At 35.2% G+C, this 20275-nt stretch overlaps 2 protein-coding genes across 11 annotated transcripts; one reads left to right on the top strand and one right to left on the bottom strand.

The window, feature by feature from the left end:
- Positions 1–7804: 7804 nt before the first annotated feature.
- LOC142554109 (carbamoyl phosphate synthase arginine-specific large chain, chloroplastic-like) lies at positions 7805–13415 on the top strand. 4 transcript variants are annotated; one of them, XM_075664748.1, is made up of 4 exons: positions 7805–7941; positions 9222–10589; positions 10696–11388; positions 11672–13415. In XM_075664748.1, exons 2-4 carry the CDS (start codon positions 9273–9275, stop codon positions 13220–13222), a joined length of 3561 nt encoding a protein of 1186 aa, XP_075520863.1. In that variant the 5' UTR covers positions 7805–7941; positions 9222–9272; the 3' UTR covers positions 13223–13415. The 4 variants fall into 4 exon arrangements, with proteins under 4 accessions (XP_075520863.1, XP_075520866.1, XP_075520865.1 ...); XM_075664751.1 differs by having other exon boundaries at positions 7811–7953; XM_075664750.1 differs by having other exon boundaries at positions 7814–8028.
- Positions 13416–13715: 300 nt separating this feature from the next.
- Positions 13716–15795, bottom strand: LOC142554108 (uncharacterized). 7 transcript variants are annotated; one of them, XM_075664741.1, is made up of 3 exons: positions 15504–15795; positions 14517–15199; positions 13716–14477 (listed from the first exon to the last, which is right to left on the bottom strand). In XM_075664741.1, exons 1-3 carry the CDS (start codon positions 15655–15657, stop codon positions 13935–13937), a joined length of 1380 nt encoding a protein of 459 aa, XP_075520856.1. In that variant the 5' UTR covers positions 15658–15795; the 3' UTR covers positions 13716–13934. The 7 variants fall into 7 exon arrangements, with proteins under 7 accessions (XP_075520856.1, XP_075520860.1, XP_075520861.1 ...); XM_075664745.1 differs by having other exon boundaries at positions 13716–14462; XM_075664746.1 differs by having other exon boundaries at positions 13716–14497; positions 14564–15199.
- Positions 15796–20275: the final 4480 nt, after the last annotated feature.

Raw genomic sequence — 20275 nt, 5'->3', positions numbered from 1 at the left:
TCGCGCATATGCGCGAGGTGTACTGTCCTCGCACATATTTCGTGTTTTCTCCCGTCTTTCTCGGTCTAATACTTTCCGTTTATAATCACATCAATTAATCCATAAATCATTTCAGATTAATCTCCGATTACAATAAATAAAATCCCGGGCATTACAACCGGCCTCAATCAGGGATACTTGTATGATAACGTCGACAAAGCGTCATCAAATCCCAAATCTCAATCAATCATCGGGGCCACAAATGTCTATGTTTTAAGGGTCATGTAATACCAAACATAGCATTGTGTTCACAAACCCCAGAATCCAATCAAATCATATTAGAGTATCCAAGGATCATAGCTTAACGTGCATGTCATGTATCGATGTATGCATCAAACGATGTGTGTTAACAAAACATTTACTTTATACATCGCTATTCAAATCACAATGTCATGTATGCCACATAAACTCAACAAATAAGGCATATAGACATGTATTCTCATTCCAATCAATCAAACCAATCCAACATATATCATATAATACAGATACCTGTCGTATGTTATCCGGTCGCAACATAACTCAATTCTTCGTTCCAGTTGATGTAGCTTGAAGATATCAGTATAATAATCTATCTACATCAATAACATATTCATTTCAATTAATAACATGATCCAAAATCAATAATATAAGTTCCAAATATCTTTTGAAACTTTGAAAATTCATATCAAATCAAAATCATAACATAATTCAATTCCGACTTCGAATATGAGTTTCTTATCGGTTATTCTACCACATATAGAAATCTCAACTTCAAATACATGCTATTCCAGCACTTTCATATTTAGAGCTGCTGAAACTAGAAGAAATTTACCTCAAAAGGAAGCTCTCAACGCGAAGATTCCGAATATATAATTTGTTTCGCGTTTGGACAACGTTTCGAAGTCGATTCGGACGAAAGAAATCGATTTCCCAACTTTCCCGCGAAGTTTGCTGAAAAAGAAATGAAGAAGGAAAGAAGAAAAAGCTCATTCTTATCCCCACCGCTCTCGCGCTCGGGCGGTAGAATTCTTGCGCCCGAGCGCGAGATGTTCTGCCCCCGAGTATCAATTGCACCGAGCTCGGGCGGTCAAAAACTACCGCTCGGGCGCGGAAAGTTCTGCCCGAGTAATAACATGTTCTACACTGGCGCTCGGGCGGTCATTTTCTACCGCTCGGGCACCACACGTTCTGTCCAAAATATTGATTTTGTATTGTTTTGACGTCCGGCTTCTCCACTCGAGTTCTTACAACTTCAATTATGTTAATTAATCAATATCTTGTACGATATTTCATTATTAACACTTATTTTCTCATTTCCCATTGTCATGATATACCTCATATACATAATCACATGACAATTTCATAAATTATCGATAATCAACATAGGATTTAAGATAATACGATACACGGTCCTTACAGAAAGAGTTTGTCTTCATCCATAACTGAAATATTCTGACTGATGCTTCGAACTGGTCAGCTGAACTGATCTTCAGCTGGGCTGGTGAAATCAGTTGACTCGTCAGTTGAACTGATTTCACTCTTGTTCAGTTGAACTGATCAGCTGACTTTCTTCATATGTTGAACACTCCTTCGGCTTGCCAGGCTTCTGAGGTTCTGTTGCTGAACCACCTACCAACTGGAAAATCAGCTTGACTGTTTAATTGATGTAACAGCTAGACTGATTCAATTTGTGCGATCAGTTAGGTCTTCAGCTTGCGATGTAAATAGCTCGTGAGTTAAACTAGCTGTTGCACACTAAGGTATATTATTAGTAACATAATTAACAAGTTTTGTTATCATCAAAATCAAGATTGCAAACTTGAAAAGTTCCAACAGAGTCTATGACACCTCATTATAATAACGTGATATGATTATATTATTATACTGCTTATATAATTTTATCGTGTTACTATTTATTTATTGTATATATATAGTTGAATAATATCATGTTATTATATAAAAAGAGTCTATGACACCTCATTATAATAACGTGATGTGATTATTTCACTGTTTATATATTTTATTGTGTTATATAGATTATATATATTTGTATAATGTCACAATATTATATAAAAAGAGTCCATGACACCTCATTATAATATTGTGATATGATATACATAATTATTTAAATATGATTAACATTATATACATCATATTATTACCATAAAACTTATATATACATACATTTATTTTTAAGAATTTGTAACGGTCATAAACGGCTAGTTTTTACCCTATAAATATGACTTCACAAACACATTCAATCACTCCAAACTTATTCTTCCTCCCTAAAAAATTTCCTTCATCAAAATTTTCGAAGAAGAAGAAATGGCTCTTTCAAGGTTATTTCGTATAATTATTTTGGTTATTATACTTACTAGTCTTGTATTTATCGGAGAATATCCGCCTCACATTTTTTCTTTATTTTTAAGAATGCTTGTACTTGTAATTTATCCGTTACTTTTTTATTGTCATATTAATAGAACTTAACTAATAAAATGCAGTGTTATTTTTATTGTACCATTTTTATAGTACCACAATGTCAAACTTGGCAAAGCTCGAATTTGTTGTGCTCGAAATTACAGGAAAAATATTATATGTCATGGATTCTTAATGTAGAAATGTATATTGAGTCATTGGATCTAATCGAAACCACTAAGAAAATGATATATCTTCATCACAAGATATAATATTTTTGCGTCTACATCTTGATGAAGGTTTAAAATGTGAATATCTTATCGAAAAAGATCCCATGGCTCTGTGGAAATGATTAAAAGAAAGATTTGAACATATAAAGGGAAGTTCTACTTCCGACCTCCCGTGATGAATGGAATATGTTGAGATTCCAAGATTTTAAGAAAGTAAGTTGTTACAATTCAGCGATGTATCGAATAATCTCACAATTAAAATTTTGTGGACATGAAGCTACGGAATCAGAAATGTTTGAAAAAACATTTTTCACGTTTCACGCATCAAATATAACTCTGCAGCAACAATATAGAGTGCATGGATTTATGAGATATTTTGAACTTATCGCCGGTCTTATTGTGGCGGAAAAAAACAACGAGCTGCTAATGATAAATCATTAGTCCCGACCCACTGGATCAACATCATTTCCAGAAGTAAATGTTGTAAGTAAAAATGAATTTAAACCTGAAAACCAAAATCAAATTCAGAGACAAGGTTTTGGTCGAGGTCGAGGTCGAGGTTGTGGTCGTGGTCGTGGACGTGGGCGTGGAAGTGGTCGTGGTCGTGATCGCAGTCGTGGTTTTGAAAATAATTGAGATAGTTATTTTTATAACTCATCTCAAAAGGGCGTCACGAACCACCCACTGAAAAGACATCATGAGAACATGAGTGGTAATGAAAATCACTCAAAACGATTTGAAATTTGTTGTTTTAGATGGGGCACTCAAGGACGTTGGTCTCGTATTTGTCGAGCCCCCGAGCACCTTTGCAAGCTCTATAAAGAGTCAATAAAGGAGAAAGAAAAAGAGACCAAGTTTACTGAGCACAATGGCCGTTTGAGTGATTCAACTCATTTTGATGCTGTAGATTTTCTGAATGATATCTCTGGAAATGATCAATATGCTGGTGGAATAGAAATGAAAAATATTGATGCTACAGATTTTCTCAACGATTTTTCTGAAAATGAACAATATATTGGTGGAATGTAAATATAAAATAATTTATTTTTCATGTACTCATATGATAATGTTTTATTGTACAATTATGATATGTGTTATATTTTTCAATAAATTACATATGTATTGTCAATAATTTTTTTTAATTGCATATTTTTTTGAAGTTCAAATATGGAAAATACTATGAACAAAGCTAAACAAGGAACTAATCCCATGGAAGTTTGCAGACCTGATAGTGGTACAACGCACACTATTCTCCGAGATAAAAGTTATTTCTTGGAACTAAAACCAACAAAAATAATGGTGAATACAATATCAGGTCCTGTAGACTTGATAAAAGGTTGTGGTAAATCATATTTTTTGTTACCTAATGGTACAAATTTTTTGATAAATGATGTTTTGTATTCACCACAATCGAAAAAAAATTTGTTGAGTTTTAATGACATATATTCTCATGGGTATGATACTCAGACAATAAATGAAAGAGATGAGAAATATATGTGTCTTACCACATATAAATCAGGAAAGAAATATGTAGTTGAAAAACTATCAATGCTCCATACTGGATTGCATTATACATATATAAGTCTAATTGAATCAAACATGATAGTTGATAATTCTTCAATATTGATCAATTGGCATGATCGATTAGGACATCCTGGTTCAACAATGATGCGAAGAATTATAGAAAATACACATAGTCATCCGCTGAAAGACCAGAAGATCTTTCAAAATAATAAGTTTCAATGCAAAACATTTTCTCTTGGAAAACTTATTATAAGACCATCACCAGCTAAAATCCAAAATGAATCACCTATGTTTCTCGAACGTATCCAAGGTGATATTTGTGGGCCAATTCATCCACCATGTGGATCATTTAGATATTTTATGGTATTGATCGATGCCTCCAGCATATGGTCACATGTATGTTTATTATCAACCCGCAATTTGGCATTTGCAAGATTACTTGTTCAAATAATAAAATTGCGGAATCAATTTTCTGATCATACAATCAAGAAAATTAGACTTGATGATGCTAGTGAATTTACTTCCCATGCTTTCAATGATTATTGTATGTCAATGGGAATCACTGTTGAGCATCCAGTGACTCATGTACACACACAAAATGGATTAGCTGAATCATTAATTAAACGTCTACAACTGATTGCTAGACCAATAATTATGAAAACAAAACTCCTTGTTTCTATATGGGGTCATGCAATTTTACATGCTGTTGTATTAATTCGCATCAGACCAAGTGCATATCATAAATACTCCTCATTGCAGCTTGCATTTGGTAAAGAACCAGATATTTCTCATCTGAGAATTTTTGGATTTATGGTATATGTGCCTATTGCACCACCTCAACGAACAAAAATGGGACCTCAAAGAAAGATCGGAATTTATGTTGTTTATGATAGCTCATCAATAATTCGATATCTTGAACTTCAGACAGGCGACATGTTTACAACACGTTTTGCTGATTGTCATTTTAGTGAGGAAATCTTCCCAGTGTTAGGGGGAGAAAAGAAAATTATCGAAAGGAAATTACATGGTATACATCATCACTGTTACATCTTGCATCCAAGAACTAAACAATGTGAAAAAGATGTACAACAATTTGTACACTTGCAAAGAATAACAAATCAGATATCAGATGCATTTGCAGACACAAAAATGGTAACTAAATCATATATACGTGCTGTAAATGTCCCTGCTCGAATTGAAATTCCAAAGAAACAAATTGAAGACACTCATGATGTCATTAAACGCTTGAAGCGTGGAATACCAATCGGTTCCACGGATAAAAATCCTCGGAAAAGAAAAAGCATAGAGAAACACGATGATCACAAAATAGAGAATGATATTCCAGTTGAAATACATGATGATAAAAATGTTCCGTCAAAACCATAAACTGACAAGAATCGTGAAATCTCTATCAATTATATTAATACTGAAAAAATATGGAATCAAAAAGATATAAAAGAAATTGATGAGATATTTTCTTACAATGTGGCATTTGACATCATAAATGACAATGAAGATCATGAACCAAAATTATTTGGTGAATGTAAAAATCGACAGGACTGAATAAAATGAAAATACGCCATCCAGGTTGAATTGGATTCGCTAAATAAACGTAACGTTTTTGGGCCTATAGTCCTTACACCTGAAGGTGTAACACCTTACACCTGAAGGTGTAAAACCTGTTGGGTACAAATGAGTCTTTATTCGAAAGCGAAATGAGAAAAATGAAATAGTAAGATATAAAGCTTGACTTGTTGCACAAGGTATTTCTCAAAGGCCTGGAATTGATTATGAAGAAACGTATTCTCCTGTTATGGATGCAATTACGTTTCGGTATTTGATTAGTTTGGCGGTATTTGAAAATTTAGAAATGCATCTTATGGATGTTGTCACAACTTACTTATATGGAGCACTTTATAGTAATATATATATGAAAATCTCTGAATGATTTAAGACGTCTGAAGCACAAAATTTAAAACCCAGAGAATGTTATTCTGTGAAATTGCAAAGATCATTATATGGGTTAAAGCAATCCGGTCGAATGTGGTATAATTGGCTAACACTTAATGAAAGAGGGATATGTAAACAATTCATTATGCTCTTGTGTTTTCATTAAGAAAACAACATCCGGATGCATAATTATTGCTGTATATGTTAATGATTTAAACATAATTGGAACGAATAAGAAAATTCAAGAAGTTGTGTCGTACTTGAAGGAAGAATTTGAAATGAAGGACCTTGGAAAAACAAAGTATTGTCTGGGTTTGCAAATTGAACATAGAGAATGTGGAATATTTGTTCACCCAGTCAAATTATACGGAAAAGGTCCTTAAACGTTTTAATTTGGATAAATCAAATCCTTTAAGTACTCCAATGGTTGTTAGATCATTAAACATAGAAAAGGATCCATTCCGTCCATGTAAAGATGATGAAGTTATTTTTGGTCCAGAAGTACCATATCTAATTGCTATTGGTGCCCTTATGTATCTTGAAAATTACACAAGACCTGATATATCTTTTGCTGTAAATTTATTGACAAGGTTGAGCTCATATCCAATAAAAAGACACTGGAACGGAATTAAACATATATTCCGTTATCTACGAGGATCGACTGACTTGGGACTTTTGTATTCAAAAGATACCAATCAAAGCATAATTGGTTATGCTGATGCTGTGTATTTATCTGATCCACACAAGGCACATTCTCAAATAGGATCTGTATTTACTCGTGGAGGCACTGCAATTTCTTGGCGTTCACAGAAACAAACACTTGTAACAACAACTTCATCAAATCACGCCGAGATTATTGCACTACATGAAGCAAGCCGTGAATGTGTGTGACTAAAATCAATGACTGAACATATCCAAACCTCATGCGGATTATCATTCGACAAGAAGCCCGTGACATTATATGAAGATAATGTTGCATGTGTTGCTCAAATGAAAGAAAGATACATAAAAAGCGACAGAACTAAACATATTCCCCCTAAGTTCTTCGCATTCACACAAGAGCTTGAGAAGAATAAAGATATTGATATTCTTTATATTCAATCAAGTAAAAACTCATCAAATCTCTTCACAAAAGCACTTCCTACGACAATATTCAGAAAACATATATATAACATTGAGATGCGCAATCTACAAAATTTGTGAAGAATCGTTCGTGTTAACATGAGGAGATTTTACGTGACTGTATTCTTTTTCCCTTACTATGGTTTTTATCCTAATGTGTTTTTCCTAGTAAGGTTTTTAACGAAGCAGTATAAAACACGTAATAAAGACAATCATTGTATCATGATCATCATCACAAAGAGGAGTGTTGAAAAATATGAGTTGTAATATTTGAATGTTGAAAATAAGAAAGTTGAATGTTGAAAATAAGAGTTGTACATATTTAAAATTAGTGTGTGATGATATATGTAATGATGTATTTATTTTTGGATTATTTCCAAAGAAATTCTATAAATAAGTCTCTCAATGCGTGAAGAAAACACAATTGAGTAGAGAAAAAATTTATAGAGTGTGTAATTTGATAAATTTTAATAGTTTGAGATTTTTATTTTTTACCATAAATTTTTACTTTTAATAATATGGATTTTATTACAAATGAATTTTTGGGAAATTGTCGTATTGAAAAAAAAGAAGAAAAAAGCAAAAACCCTCGCCAAGAACTCCAAGACTCGAGCACTGCGAGCAGCCAAGCCCCCGTTTTCTTCTTCTTCTTCCTATCCGCCTCCTCCATTTCCAGCATTTAGTAAGTATCTACGTGAGTATTCCCATTTACATAATTAGTGTTTACGGGATTTCTATTTGTTTTGTGTTATTGCCGCCACGGACTCAGGTATTTGTTGAATTGACCCAACGAATATATGTTATTGAAGTGATTGAGTTGTAAAAATCAGAGATGTGAAGCTAAATACGGTATTCATGAAATGGGTGTTCGGGCTTTTCTGTTTTCCGCACCTGTTGCTGGAGTTACAGTTGAATCTAGTGTAACAATGATGAGATATTGTTTACTATGGTTAACAATATGTATAACCGGGTAATGCATTCTTTACATTACATAATCACATGCCTCAAGTTCCAACCTTTAACAAAAAATAGACTTTTTAATTTTCAAATTCGGCACTTTCGTAAAAATCCGACAGGGATTCAATCCAGTGACATTTGTGTAAACATGGTTTTATGGACTTGTGAGTTTTAATCGCTTTATTAGCTTAATATGCATAAATACTTTAAGAATGAATTTTGTGTTGCACTCTTGTTGTCAGTTAGGAACGATTGGTTTGAGTAATTTGATTTTTTGGGTGACTCTGCATATGTTTTTGGGATCGGCTTGATTTAGACCTAGATAAGCTGTATGTTCTAGGTTTTATTACACTGTACAGTATCTTTTTACTCAGAAAAATCTTTGCCACCTTAATTTGGACAGTGTGAGTTTGTTATGTGCTATGTTCCATTTATACGGGTACGGGTACCGTATTGAGTATGATACGGATACGATGATACGACAAATTTTGAAAATATAAGAGAATAAGTCTAGAATTCGACAATTATTCAAATATATATAAATATTATATATATATTTATATAAATTTAATATTAAAAATTAAAAATTATATATATATATATATATATATATATATATATATTGCCTAAATTAGCCGTGTCCAAGACATATCCGACCGGTCAGACCTACAAAAAGTCAAGGACACGGATTTTGCCTTATCTGACATGCATATCGACGTATCGTATCCGTATCCGATACTTCAGAAAAAAATTAGGAGTATCCATGCTACATAGGTTATGTGCTTGATATGATCTATTTATGAATGTAGCGAACTTTTGTACTGAGAATTTGAGGAGTTTTGTATCGCTGCTCCTTTCCCCTGCAACACAAACTCTCTTTTTGTTGTTTGGTTAAATCATTCTTCTTTATCTGGAATTTTTTACTGTATGTTTAAGCGCATAATCACTGATCCCAGGCTTGTATTTTGGGATTTTTTTTAAATGTCGTTGTGTTGATTCCTGCAGGAAAATATAGGAGTACATCAAAAGGCAAGAAAATAGACATATTAAAAGAAGATGAATCATTGTGCACATCAATGTAAAAATGCTCTATATAACCTGGTTCAAGCCAATCCAAGTATACCCGTACGAAAGCTTTCCCCCCACCCTTTCCCCCAGACAAAAGTAGCATTAAAGAGTTCAACAAGTCTATACCTGTCATCTCGCCACTTGACCTTAAAGTCTGCAAAAACTCAGGCTACTGGTGTAAAAAATGGTGATGTTTCATCAAATGGAGGGATTCTTGGAGTTGAAAAAGGTGTGGGCAAAAGAACAGACATAAAGAAGATCCTGATCTTGGGAGCGGGGCCTATTGTGATAGGTCAGGCTTGCGAGTTTGATTACTCAGGCACGCAAGCCTGCAAGGCTCTTAGAGAAGAGGGATATAAGGTGATCCTTATTAATTCAAATCCGGCCACTATAATGACTGACCCTGACATGGCAGACAGGACTTACATCGAGCCATTGACACCAGACTTGGTTGAGCAAGTGCTAGAAAAGGAGAGACCTGATGCTTTGTTGCCCACTATGGGTGGTCAGACGGCACTTAATCTTGCTGTGGCGCTGGCAGAGAGTGGTGCTCTTGAGAAGTATGGTGTGGAGTTAATTGGTGCAAAGCTTGATGCAATCAAGAAGGCAGAGGATAGGGATTTGTTTAAGCAGGCTATGAAGAATATTGGACTTAAGACGCCTCCTTCAGGGACTGGGACTACACTTGAGGAATGCATTGATATTGCCAACTTAATTGGGGAGTTCCCCTTGATTATCCGGCCTGCATTCACCTTAGGTGGGACAGGAGGTGGGATTGCTTATAACAGGGAGGAATTCGAGGCCATATGTAAGTCAGGGCTCGCTGCTAGTGTGACATCTCAGGTTTTGGTTGAGAAGTCCTTGTTGGGGTGGAAAGAGTATGAGCTTGAGGTTATGAGAGATTTAGCAGATAATGTGGTGATTATTTGCTCGATTGAAAATATTGATCCCATGGGAGTTCACACTGGGGACTCCATCACTGTGGCCCCTGCACAAACCTTGACAGATAAGGAGTACCAGCGACTCAGAGATTATTCTATTGCTATTATTAGGGAAATTGGAGTTGAATGTGGAGGTTCTAATGTTCAGTTTGCTGTTAATCCTAAAGACGGAGAGGTAATGGTGATTGAGATGAATCCTAGAGTTTCAAGATCATCAGCTTTGGCATCAAAAGCAACTGGTTTCCCTATAGCCAAGATGGCTGCCAAGTTATCGGTCGGTTACTCATTGGATCAGATTCCTAATGATATCACAAAGAAAACACCAGCAAGTTTTGAGCCTTCCATAGACTATGTTGTTACTAAGGTGATGCTCTCTTTTTTTTCGTTTTTATCTGGCTCGTGCACATATTATGACCTCTTGTTTTCACTCATAAATTTTAGTATCATCAAATATTTTTGTGCTAATGCAGATACCTAGGTTTGCATTTGAGAAATTTCCTGGATCAGAGCCAATTCTAACAACCCAGATGAAGTCTGTTGGTGAATCGATGGCAGTGGGCCGAACATTCCAAGAATCTTTTCAAAAAGCTGTGCGATCACTAGAATGTGGGTATTTTGGATGGGGTTGTGCACAAGTCAAGGAACTTGACTGGGATTGGGAGATAATAAAATACAGTTTACGGGTGCCCAGCCCAGATCGCATCCATTCCATTTATGCTGCAATGAAGAGGGGAATGAAGGTGGATGATATCCATGAATTGAGTTACATTGACAAATGGTTCCTCACTCAGCTTAAAGAACTTGTAGATGTGGAACAGTATCTTTTGGCTCGGAATTTGTCACAACTGACTGTCGATGACTTCTGGGAAGTGAAGAAAAGAGGGTTTAGTGATAAACAGATTGCTTACGCCATAAAGTCTACCGAGAAAGAAGTTCGATCAAAGAGATTATCTTTTGGGGTTAAACCAGTATACAAAAGAGTCGATACATGTGCTGCAGAGTTTGAAGCTGATACCCCTTACATGTATTCATCCTATGAGTTTGAGTGTGAATCGGCTCCCTCTCAAAGGAAAAAGGTTTTGATTTTAGGTGGAGGACCAAATCGGATAGGACAAGGGATTGAGTTTGATTATTGCTGCTGCCATACGTCGTTTGCCCTTCAGGTTTGTGCATCTTAATTGATTGGTGCTCTACATAAGTTTCTCCTCGTTTACTTCTCAAGATATACTTGTTTATGAACTTGTTGAGCCTTAATGTCTTTTTTGAGCAAGAGTAAAGAAATGCCAATTTACAAGTCAATTGAAAATTATCGGAAATTGCGTGTGAAAAAATATTCAGGGACAGCAGGAATCTTATTGTTAAATTTCCGTTCGATCAGATTGTAGATATTTTAGATATAACTTTCTGGGTCGTCTTCTAATCTTGGAATTCTTTCTCTTTGTATAGGATGCAGACCATGAAACAATCATGATGAATTCAAACCCAGAAACAGTATCGACAGATTATGACACCAGTGATAGGCTCTACTTTGAACCTCTCACTGTGGAGGATGTTCTCAATGTCATCGACTTGGAAGGACCTGATGGCATTATCGTCCAATTTGGCGGTCAAACTCCTCTAAAATTGGCTCTTCCTATTCAGCATTATTTAGATGAGCACAAGCCCAAGTGTCGAAGTGGTGCTGGATTTGTTAGCATCTGGGGCACATCCCCTGATTCTATCGATGCTGCTGAGGATAGGGAGAGATTTAATACAATTTTGAAGGAATTACAGATAGAGCAGCCAAAGGGAGGAATTGCGAAGAGTGAAAAAGATGCACTAGCTATTGCGGCAGACATTGGCTACCCTGTTGTTGTTCGACCTTCCTATGTTTTAGGGGGTAGGGCAATGGAAATTGTTTACAGTGATGAAAAACTTGTAACTTATCTTGAAACTGCTGTTGAGGTGGATCCCGAGCGTCCCGTTCTTGTTGACAAATACTTATCTGATGCTATAGAGATTGATGTCGATGCACTCGCTGACTCACATGGTAACGTAGTGATTGGTGGAATAATGGAGCACATTGAGCAGGCTGGAGTCCATTCCGGGGATTCAGCATGCTTGCTTCCCACAAAAACTGTGTCATCTTCATGCTTAGAAACAATTAGAAACTGGACAACAAAATTGGCGAAGCGGTTGAATGTGATTGGACTCATGAACTGTCAGTATGCAATTACTGCTTCGGGGGAAGTTTTCTTGCTCGAGGCTAACCCTAGAGCATCTAGGACAGTTCCTTTTGTATCCAAGGCCATTGGTCATCCACTGGCTAAATATGCTGCTCTCGTTATGTCAGGGAAAACTCTCCAGGACTTGCAGTTCACAAAAGAGGTTATCCCAAAGCATGTGTCTGTTAAAGAAGCCGTTCTTCCATTTGATAAATTCCAAGGAGCTGATGTTATTCTAGGTCCGGAGATGCGTAGTACTGGTGAAGTTATGGGCATCTACTACGAGTACTCAATCGCATTTGCGAAGGCGTTAATTGCTGCTGGACAGAAGCCACCTCTTTCTGGTACCCTCTTTCTCAGCTTAAACGACTTAACCAAGTCCCATCTTGCAACAATTGCCCGAGCCTTTCTTGATCTTGGTTTCAAGATTGTTGCGACTTCTGGCACAGCCCATGTCCTCGATTCCGAAGGTTTTCCAGTCGAGCGAGTGTTGAAGATGCACGAGGGACGGCCTCATGCCGGTGATATGATTGCTAACAGGCAAATTCAGATGATGGTGATCACAAGTTCAGGTGACGATCTCGACCAAATTGACGGAAGACAGCTGCGAAGAATGGCTCTGGCTTACAAGATTCCTATAGTAACTACTGTTGCTGGAGCTTTGGCTACTGCTGAAGCCATTAAAAGTTTAAAAAGCAGCAAGATTGAGATGTTAGCTCTGCAAGATTACTTCAACATTGACAACGAAACACAGAGAAGCAGTACATTACAGTCAATTTCATCTCACTCTTAAGAAATGATGCTGCACTTGTTATAAAGTTATATCTTTCCATCGATTTTACCGTTTCCCACGACTATGCTTGCTGTGTTTTTTTAAAGCTCATGTTAAAAGGCAATTTCTCTTCATATTTTGTGATCCAATGAAGTGCGTTGCGAGGTGTTTTATACCTTATATTTAATGACACGGGTATAAAATATTATTAATTCTAATACATCTTTTGCTGCCTCAATCAATTTACCTGTAAAATAAAATAAAGTAGCAATTAAGGTTCCTTTACGAATAAGGACTTCGTTTAAATCAATATAATATATATGTTTAATACTTTAAATATCATTTCTAATTGGATAAATTAATTTTGAATATATTATTTTTTATTATATGAAGTTAATATCATAAAATTTTAATCATGAGCAGCAGACACACCCATTTATTTAATTAAATCAATGAACAATATGCTTTACACAGATCATTCTATCCTCTGTTTTATATGATATAAATATTGTACTCTCATGCAAACGAAGAGGACAACTGATCATATATTTGAACTTTAATACAACATTACAAAGAAACAAGAATTGATGCAACTTTCCTGTCTCACTCACTTAAAAAAACTTGAAAAAAAATGTAATTTTTGTTATTAGAATGCGGCAAATAATATATTAAACTCTATGATTCATCCTTTTGAGATGAAACAGAAGTGGTAATTTACAGCTTTTTGAGATGATCATGGATGAAATGGAGGGAGTGGTGGGAAATGACCAAACTTGGGGTGGTTCAAGTACTTTGGAGGTAGCTCTGGGACAGGAGGGCAAGGTTTCTTGATCACTGGTGGATAATATGGAGTTGGAAGTGGCAGAGGCTTGGTCACCACTGGCGGCTCGGGTGTAGGCTTGTAGACAGGAACCGGAGGGGGCAGAGGCTTATAAACAGGTGGCTCAGGTTTGGGCTCGTAAACTGGTGGCTCAGGTTTGGGCTCTGGCTTGGGCTTGTAAACCGGTGGCTCGGGCTTGGGCTTGTAAACAGGTGGCTCGGGTTTGGGCTCAGGTTTGGGCTTGTAAACCGGTGGCTCGGGTTTGGGCTTGTAAACAGGTGGCTCGGGTTTGGGCTCAGGTTTGGGCTTGTAAACCGGTGGCTCGGGTTTGGGCTTGTAAACAGGTGGCTCGGGTTTGGGCTCCGGCTTGGGCTTGTAAACAGGTGGCTCAGGTTTGGGCTTGTAAACCGGTGGCTCAGGCTTGGGCTTGTAAACAGGTGGCTCGGGTTTGTAAACAGGTGGCTCGGGTTTGGGCTCCGGCTTGGGCTTGTAAACCGGTGGCTCGGGCTTGGGCTTGTAAACCGGTGGCTCGGGTTTGGGCTTGTAAACAGGTGGTTCGGGTTTGGGTTTGTAAACCGGTGGCTCGGGCTTGGGCTCGGGTTTGGGCTTGTAAACTGGAACAGGTGGCTTATATACCGGTGGTTTTGGCTTGTAAACAGGAACAGGTGGCTTATAGACTGGTGGTTTCGGCTTGTAAACTGGAACAGCTGGGATGTAGACTGGTGGTGTTGGCTTAGAAACCGGAACCGGCGGGTAGTAGACCGGTGGATTCGGCTTGTAAACGGGGACCGGGGGCTGGTAGACCGGTACTTGGGGAGGAAGGAACCAATGGAAGTGCTTCTTCCAAGGATCAAATGGGTGAGGAGGGAACTTGAAAATCGGCCAAAAGAACTTGGAAGTGCACAATGCAGCTGAAAATTTGAGATTCTTGCTTGGGCTAAAGGTATATATGCCTTTGGTTTGGGATTTGAACACAATCTTTGAGGCCTCTAGGCCATCATGGGCTGGGCAAGCAACCGCAGCCGCGCTGTGCAGCTGCGCGTAGCATTCTTTTTTGAGTGTTTGTACAAATGTATTCGGGATCGGGACCTTGAATTTTCCTACATCATCGATCTCACTGAAGCCGATTCTTTCGATCTTTCCGTCTTCGAGCTTGCAGTCTATGCTTACGCGAAGCCCTGATCATTCAAAAAAGTGCAAAAAAGGTAAGAACTCGAGCATCCAAATGAACTATTAAGCCAAGATTAAACAGAAGGAACAAATGATATTCACTCTCTCGGAAAAGTCAAAAGAGCGGGAAATTCCATATAAAATGAATAGCTTTCAAAACCATGTCTTAAATGAAAAAGTCAACCCAAATGTGTTTTGAATTACGTGTTTTAAAAAACATCATATCTCAAAAAATTATATATTTTACGTTGGTGTTTCTTGCTATCTTTTCACAAAAGGACTCTCATTATTTGCAATCGGTTCGTTGATTACCTGAAAATGCCTGGCTGGTTTTGAAGTGATTCTCCTCACAATCCGCACACTCTCCAATCCCTACGACCTCGAACGTATCAGCATTACCGAAACTCACTGCAAATAGTAAAGACAGAACAAAGAAACCCCCGAAAAGGGAAATTTGAAGCCTCATTTTCACCCACTGAGCTTTTATCCCTCCAACCAATTACTCAGAAACAAAAGGGCATTTCCCCACAGGTTGTATACATATCAGAAACTATGTATACATATATATATATATATTTTATTATTTCTGAATGAGTGGATGGAATATATGAATATATATATATATATTGTGTATATATAGTGCTTGCTGGGATCAGTTTGCTATGCATAAAGAACCCAACCAACAGGTAGAACTTAATGAGATCACATGTTGGTTGGTCTCATTGATTTTGCATTTGTCCCGTCGGCCAATAAGTTAAGGGAAGATAATTATTGTAATTTGATAGTCAGCTAGGCCCTTTTTCATGCTCTTCCTTTTGCTTATGAATACAGCTTTGTTTAAAATCGTAAAATATAGCTATGTCTCATCTGTTTTGTCAGACTCTTTTATGATCTTCTGAAACTAGTGTCATTAACTAAGCTTAGAACCCCGCAAATGGGGCAAATAGGCATGGTTTTTAAATATCTTAATTTTAAAAATATTAAGTTTTACATAAGTATTTGCAGTATTAACCGTCTGTCGTACTAGAAGTTATTGTTGGGAAAAACCCATAAACTGCATAGTCCATCATGCTAAATCATTAAGAATTTAACTGGAAAACTTAAGCGGAAGCGTACCTGAAGCCATATTCTGAATTTTTTAGAACGTGCCTTGATCTTTCAAATCTACGCGCTCTTCCCTTAAGAGAATCATTTAGTTTCTCTTCAAAACTATTTTCTTAATGAGTAACCCGAGATCTGGGGACCATGATCTATATATATAGATAATATTTATCATTATCTTCTGATATTTCTGTTTCAATCCATCATAAAAACAGAAATTACACTTATGCATCTACACATTAAAGACACACAACCTATTATATACATTAAAGCCCAATAACCCAAAATTTAGTTTATCACTTTATTTTGAGCTTAACTTAATAGAAACCCACAACACATAATTATTCACATATAAGCCCATATAAATAAAATTGCTCCAACAGTTATAGCTAATGGTAATATTGCACGTATGTATTCAATTTTTTAAACCATACAACAGCTCTATCGTCACTTGTCGATTTCTCTCATAGCAGGCTTGTCCGTTTTACCAAAGCTAACAAATGTTTTATACTTTTCTGAAATCTTTCAAGGGCTGATAAATACAATTTACCATATTTTTTATGCATAAACTTTATGCTAAAGAAATAAGGGGAAAACAATTAGTGTTTGAGTAGGCACAAATTGGATCTAGGTTATCTAAATAGTTATAATAAGTTGACTTATGTTCACTTCTAATTTTTTTTTGTAGGTGTGCTGACGTGACGTAGAACATGTCAGAAACGTTTGATGCCATGTCGAGATCATGTCAACAATATGTCAATTTCCCTATGCTATAATAGTGATTCTTAAAAAATGTCTAAAAAGTGCAAGAAAACCAAGCTATTGAACTAAGACATAATTTTTACTATTGGAGGACCAAACTCTAATCTAGTCAAGCTTACATAATCAATTTTGCTATTTTTCCATTTATGCCCACGTACTAAAAAAATATAAATTTTACATTTTAAAATACATTAAGCTTTAGTAACATTATTAGCTCGGAGAGCAAGTGTTGATTGTTGTTCCTTAATTCGAAATGATAGTAACATGCAATTTTATCATGTCAAGTGTGCGTGGATCATCTATTTATTTTAAAAAGAAAAATACTACTTTTTAATTAAATTTTAATTAGGGTTGCTAAAATAAATATAGATTATAAAATTTTTATGAGAAAATTCATTGTAATAACATTATTTTTTATACCAAAACATTACTTTTTATTGTAAATATGAACATGATTGACCCGTCTTATGAATAAAGATTTGTGATATCGTATCACAAGATACCTACTTTGAGGTAATTATATCTATTATATTGGTTGTGTATACCTTAGGTCAAAAAACCTACTTCAAAACTTGTCTTTCAAGTCAAACACACACACACACACACACACACATATATATATATATATATATATATATATATATATATATATATATATATATGCCATCGTTTTATTTTGTTATTAACCTTTTTGTTTTTGTTTTTTTTTTCCCAAAAAGATACATAATCCTGAGTGCAAACAATATTCAGAACTGGAGAAGCGATATAAATTCATTATTCTATCCATACGACAATGCTTTTATTTCTAAAAAATGAGATGGTTGCTTTTTGAAATTTGAACATAATTTTTAATTTAAGTAATTTTAGGAGAATCGATATAGAATCTGTAATCAAGAATTATAACATTAAATGTAGCCAATTTTTTTTTTTGCATCATTACATCAAATAGTTAAAATGTCGCGATTTCGATGGATGCTGTTTTACCAATAGTTATAGTCGTGGTAATAGTGCAACTCAAATCTTTTTAAACTGCACAACAGCTTAAGCATCACGGTTCGATCTCTCTTCCAGCAAAAACAATTATTCCACTCAGCAATCTTCATCATAATAATTGCACTCTTTGCAACAATTAAGAATCGAACCCTTAACCTTATCTCTTATACCAATTGTAGGATCGAGCGTTTGCTGTTTTATAAATAGTTATAACTGATGGTAATGGTGCAACTCAAATATTTTAAACTGTATAAAAATTCAAGCAGTTCGATCGCAATTATTCCACATAACATATCAATATCATCCACAGGATTATTGAAAAATAGATACATCTCCATAATTTTTTCCCCATAATACAAGTCTTGTTTTTCAAACATTGAACAAATTTAGTTGACAAAAGTCTCTTGTTTCACGTGAATTATTTGACTTAAAGATTTTTGAATGTGGTTTTCGTAATTTCACCCTTTTTTGCTTCCCAACTGTGTGTGTTGACAGGAATAACCCATTATTAATTGGGGAAAAAAAAGAAAATAAAGGAAATAAAATTGTTGATACAATATTATCTTTGAATATGGTCGGACCAAAAGAAAGAAGTTTCCACAAATTGAAGTTAATACAAACCTGTCTCAAACAACTGTGTCAATAGAAAGATTAAATAGACTAATTATGTTATTAATTAAGAAAAATAAAAAAAATAATTGATTTGGCTCTATCTCCTAATATTCATCTCCTATTTGTCCCTTAGCTAATAATGATTTACTAAAGTGATTGTTTTAACAACTCAAAATAAAATAAAATAAAATCATATTTGATTTAATTTATAATAAAATTTAATATATATGCACACATGACAGTTTACTTTGTAAGAAACTCTGAATAAAAAAAAGAGTAGGGATCTTGTGTATTCACAATAAAAAGTAATATTCTTAGTATAAAAAGTAATACTTTTTCATGGATGACTCAAATAACCGATATTCATAATAAAAAGTAATACTTTTTCGTGGATGACCCAAATAAGATATCCGTATCACAAAATACGATCCGTGAGACCGTCTCACACAAGTTTTTGCCTAAAAAAATTAAATGTCCAATTGCTTGAGTATCCAAAATTTGAAATTTGACTCAAGTCTGAAAAATCCGAGATATGTCCATCTTTAATTTTGTACTATCCTTGAATTTTGTGAGACTGATCTCTTATCAAACCCGACTTATTAAAACATATTACTTTTTGAGTAGATCTCTTGTGAGACGGTATCGCGAATCTTTATCTGTGAGACGGGTCAACTCTAAAGATATTCACAATAAAAAGTAACACTCTAAGCATAAAAAGTAATATTTTTTCATGGATGACCCAAATAAAATATCCGTATCACAAAATACGACCTGTGAGACCATCTCATACAAGTTTTTGCCTTATTTTTTATGCTATGGACCGGCTCTATTTGTCTAACTAATATAATTTCGTGAAATCATCTCACAAATCAATCAATCAATCAGTGTTTTGTAAATGCACTTCTATTATAAGTTTTGTAAATGGTTTTCCATTTTATAATAATATAATCCCACAACATGATTAAATATTTTAATTTTTTCATATAAATTTAGTATAAATAAATCCTTTTATATTTATATGATATGACATATATATGCAAGAATAAATATATTGTTGCGTGATATAACAATCATGCATATTATATATATCAACACAAAAATTATTGAGCACCTTTAAAGAAATATTAGAGATATTAAAATGACGTGAAAATAACATTTATGTCATGTGATCAAATGAATAAAATGGAAATTATATTTATAATTAAAATTAATAGTCGCGAGAGAGTGTTTTGGTCGCTTTATTAAAAAAATAAATGTGATTAATTAAATTTCGAGCACAAACCGCAACACGTAGTAGTTTTGATGTCGATTTCAAGATTAAATTGCCAGAGTTTGGCTCAAGTGGTCGACAGCTTAAATCTCAAAATTATGGATGCATGTGACTTCGCTATTTATTTGACAAATAAATTTCAACCGATTTAATCGATCGGCCATGGCATAATTAAAACTGATAACATGATCCACAAATTTATGTGGTTCATATGTTTTTTTTTTAATGATGTAAGAACTTGGGGATAAACTCAGAGACTGACGCAGTGAATTCGTCCGAGAAAATGTTGGTAGGGAGAATCAAATCATGATAACCATTCAAATGCTCATTAATTCCACCAACTTGA

This window comes from Primulina tabacum, chromosome 8 (assembly GCF_025594145.1).
Source record: "Primulina tabacum isolate GXHZ01 chromosome 8, ASM2559414v2, whole genome shotgun sequence".
Lineage (NCBI taxonomy): Eukaryota > Viridiplantae > Streptophyta > Magnoliopsida > Lamiales > Gesneriaceae > Primulina > Primulina tabacum.
The sequence above is the reverse complement of the archived record's forward strand: the minus strand, read 5'-3'. Positions and strand labels throughout refer to the sequence as shown.